Source organism: Silene latifolia, chromosome X (assembly GCF_048544455.1).
Source record: "Silene latifolia isolate original U9 population chromosome X, ASM4854445v1, whole genome shotgun sequence".
In the NCBI taxonomy this organism is placed as follows: domain Eukaryota; kingdom Viridiplantae; phylum Streptophyta; class Magnoliopsida; order Caryophyllales; family Caryophyllaceae; genus Silene; species Silene latifolia.
Genome location: NC_133537.1, coordinates 47,563,709 through 47,566,870, shown reverse-complemented (window position 1 = coordinate 47,566,870; position 3,162 = coordinate 47,563,709). Strand labels below are relative to the sequence as shown.

At 38.0% G+C, this 3,162-nt stretch overlaps 1 protein-coding gene across 1 annotated transcript; it reads left to right on the top strand.

Moving 5' to 3' along the window:
* Positions 1 to 996: 996 nt before the first annotated feature.
* On the top strand, positions 997 to 1,554 carry LOC141617315 (uncharacterized). Its single transcript, XM_074434498.1, has 2 exons — positions 997 to 1,212; positions 1,318 to 1,554. Exons 1-2 carry the CDS (start codon positions 997 to 999, stop codon positions 1,552 to 1,554), a joined length of 453 nt encoding a protein of 150 aa, XP_074290599.1.
* The last annotated feature ends 1,608 nt before the right edge of the window (positions 1,555 to 3,162 follow it).

Below are 3,162 nucleotides of genomic sequence, written 5' to 3'. Positions count from 1 at the left end.
GTTCCTTTAGGTGTGACCGAAAGGGGTCAGTTGATCACCGTCGTCTCACGACAATAACGTCAACTCTAGTCAGCCAACCGTTATCGATTTACGTTAATCAACTGACGAGGATCAAATAATTAAATATCTGATGATATTCCTTTAATAAGATTTATTATGTAAACGCACTATTGTTGAGGACACTAACTCCAACAGGGATGTCATTACTTGAGTCTAGCTTCCGTTGTCACGAGTTTTGGATACTTTGTTTGATGTATTGGGATTCATATTCTTTTACTTTGGTTTCAGTTTTAAGACGATGTATTCATTTAACATTATACTTTATAATTGTTCTTGGATGGTCACTTTTGATATACTTACCTCAGGCAACCGAGATGGCAGCATCATTATATGCTAGGGTGGTCCTTGGTAAGGCACCTTGGTATATGGGGGTGTTACAGAACTTGTGGCTCATAATAAGATGTTGGATATGTAGGTTGCTCAATTGGCGGTTCAACATCTTTCAAAACAGCTCGGAACTCTTCCTCCTCAAGGTAAACAAGCACATGAACAAGTTAATGCTATTTCACTGAGGAGTGGTACTACTTATCAAAGTCCGGAGAGGCCTATTGTTGAAGATGAGGTCCCCTACAAGCATCCTAAGGGATTGGGTAACATGGAGTTGAGTGATGACGAGAATGAAATAAGCAAAGATAAAACACGAAGCAAGAAGAAAGAATAAACACCTAGAAAAACAGTGTGTACTCGATCGAGTAGCCTCAGGCTCGATCGAGTATCCCCCCCTGATGATGTCGTTTCTCTCTTTTCAGCTACGGCTTTTGGTGAAAATAGGGTACTTGATCGAGTGACCCCTGAACTCGATCGAGTAAACCCGTAATTGACGACGGTGTTTCAAAAACTTCGAGCAAAGCAAAGGAAGCCGAGCCCATTAAAATTGCATTACCTTTTCCACACCGACAACACAAGTCAAAGCTTGATTAGTAGTTTGGAAAGTTCATGGAGGTAGTGAAGAATCTTCATGTTAGTGTGCCATTTACTGAATTGGTCACTCAAGTGTCAGCTTATGCTAAGTTTTTAAAGGAGATATTGACAAAGAAGAGGCCTTTCAATGAAGTGGAGACGGTCGCGTTCACTGTTGAGTGCAACGCCGTATTGCAAGCCAATTTCCTAAACTTAAGAATTCAGGGAGTTTCTCTATTCCTTGTCATATTGGTAGCCTTGCTATAGATAAAGCCTTTTGCGATTTAGGGGCTAGTGTTAGTGTTATGCCATATTCATTTTTCAAAACGTTAAATATGGGTCAACTACACCTTGCAGATGGCTGACAGATCTGTTAAATGCCCTCTAGATGTCTTAGAAGATATGCCAGTTAGAGTCGAGAAATATTTTATTCCAGTTGACTTTATTGTTATAGATATGGCTGAGGACTCCCAAGTCCCGATTATTCTAGGTAGACCATTCCTACACACAGTGGGGACGACCATATATGTTAGGTATGGTAGTCCTACACTACGAATCGGTGATAAATCACTTTTATTCTTGATAAAGCATTAAAGCATCCCGAGTTAGAAGCTACATGTTATATGATTAACATTGTTGATCATATTATTAATGAATGCCTTGCTTTATGTTTGGACATGAATTCATTTGATGCTCCTGTTGTTGCGTCATGACCATGTAGCAAGGAAGTAGATGAGATAAATGGTTGATTTATGGAGATGAGCCTCATCTTGAGACGGTATATAGCTCTGATGAAAGTGTTGACTTGGAAGCTAAGTTAGACGCTCTAGAGGCTGAGATATTTAAAGACGAACCGGTCCATGAGGTCCATAAAGGTGTAACTAATCCTATAGCGGGAGGGGTCGTGTATCCTTTTCCCGTCGATGCCAAGATGGAAGGCAAATGAACATCATGTTTATCTTTTATCTAGGACTTTGAGTTTGACGAGGCCGAACATTATTTATGGTTAATTTTATTTTCTTGTATTATCTTTTGGTGCTACTTATGTCTTTGTATAGCACATGCGCAGCTTTTCGATTTACTAATGCGAGCTTTGAGTTGTTTTGACCGTGTCATGGGTGAGGAATTGGTTTAAGTGCAGAAAACCAATCCGTCTATTGGATACTCGATCGAGTCCAACCTTACTCGATCGAGTATGCTTACTTTTTGGGTCTGAGACGTAGCTGATGATGATGGATTTGCGCGGTTGGTCATTTTTCCCCTATTTTTGGAGCTGGTTTGGGGGAACTCCTAAGATTTTACCTAGTATACTCTTTCCTTATATCAACTTTTATTGTATTACCTCTAGTTATTTCTCCTTCCTTTTGTTAGATGTGTCCTTTAGGTTGCTGGTAATTTGTTGTATGATTGCTATGCTGTAGGCGTCACAATGAGGACACTGTGACATTTAGCTTTGGCGGAGAGTCTTTACATTCCTGTTGTGTGATTTATTTTATGGTGTGTGCATTTAAAAACATAAAATCCATAAAAGTTGAAAAAAATTCAAAATCCAAAAACATGTTTTCCTTTGTTTTAGGTCTAATCTTGGTGAATTGAGTGGCAACGATGTTAAATTGCATTGTTTTTGCATTGGAATCCCAATTTAGTTATACGTGTACATTGTTTTGACCCGTTATTTATGAAAACAAAGCTCATAACTCAAGTCTTGACTGTATTTGACATGTCTTATGCTAATTAGATTTGACAAAATTATGTTGGTAAACTACTTAAATTCTGAGGTCTATAGAACTTCCTAAGCCAGGAACATCAATAAACTGGTCTCACTGTCAATTAGGCTTGAGTGTGGTTCTCTTTGTGGAATATGTAATATCAAACTACATAAGTGTGACTGATAGTGATAGAGGAATAATCTGGGTCGTTAAATGCTAGAATTAACCTATCAAATTAACAATTTATAAACCAAACTCAACTCTACACTATGCAATTAAGAATAGTAGTAAAGGGAAGTAAGGGTCGAACCCAAGAGAAGGGATTTAAGACTAAAAACTTGAATTTAGACTAATGAAAATGGACAAAGCACAAGACTATGCACAAACTATGGGTATTAACAATGAACAACAAAAGAGAGACATATATGGAGAATTGGCATGGAGAAAAAAAGTAAAAAAATGAAAGAGATATGATTTTTCCTATGAAACAAGG

Bases quoted from the DNA above. Each gene is read 5' to 3' on its own strand.
- LOC141617315 (XM_074434498.1), top strand. From the start codon at position 997: ATGGAGGTAGTGAAGAATCTTCATGTTAGTGTGCCATTTACTGAATTG. The intron at 1,213-1,317 runs GTAGCCTTGCTA...TACACCTTGCAG, and splicing joins CTCTATTCCTTGTCATATTG to ATGGCTGACAGATCTGTTAA.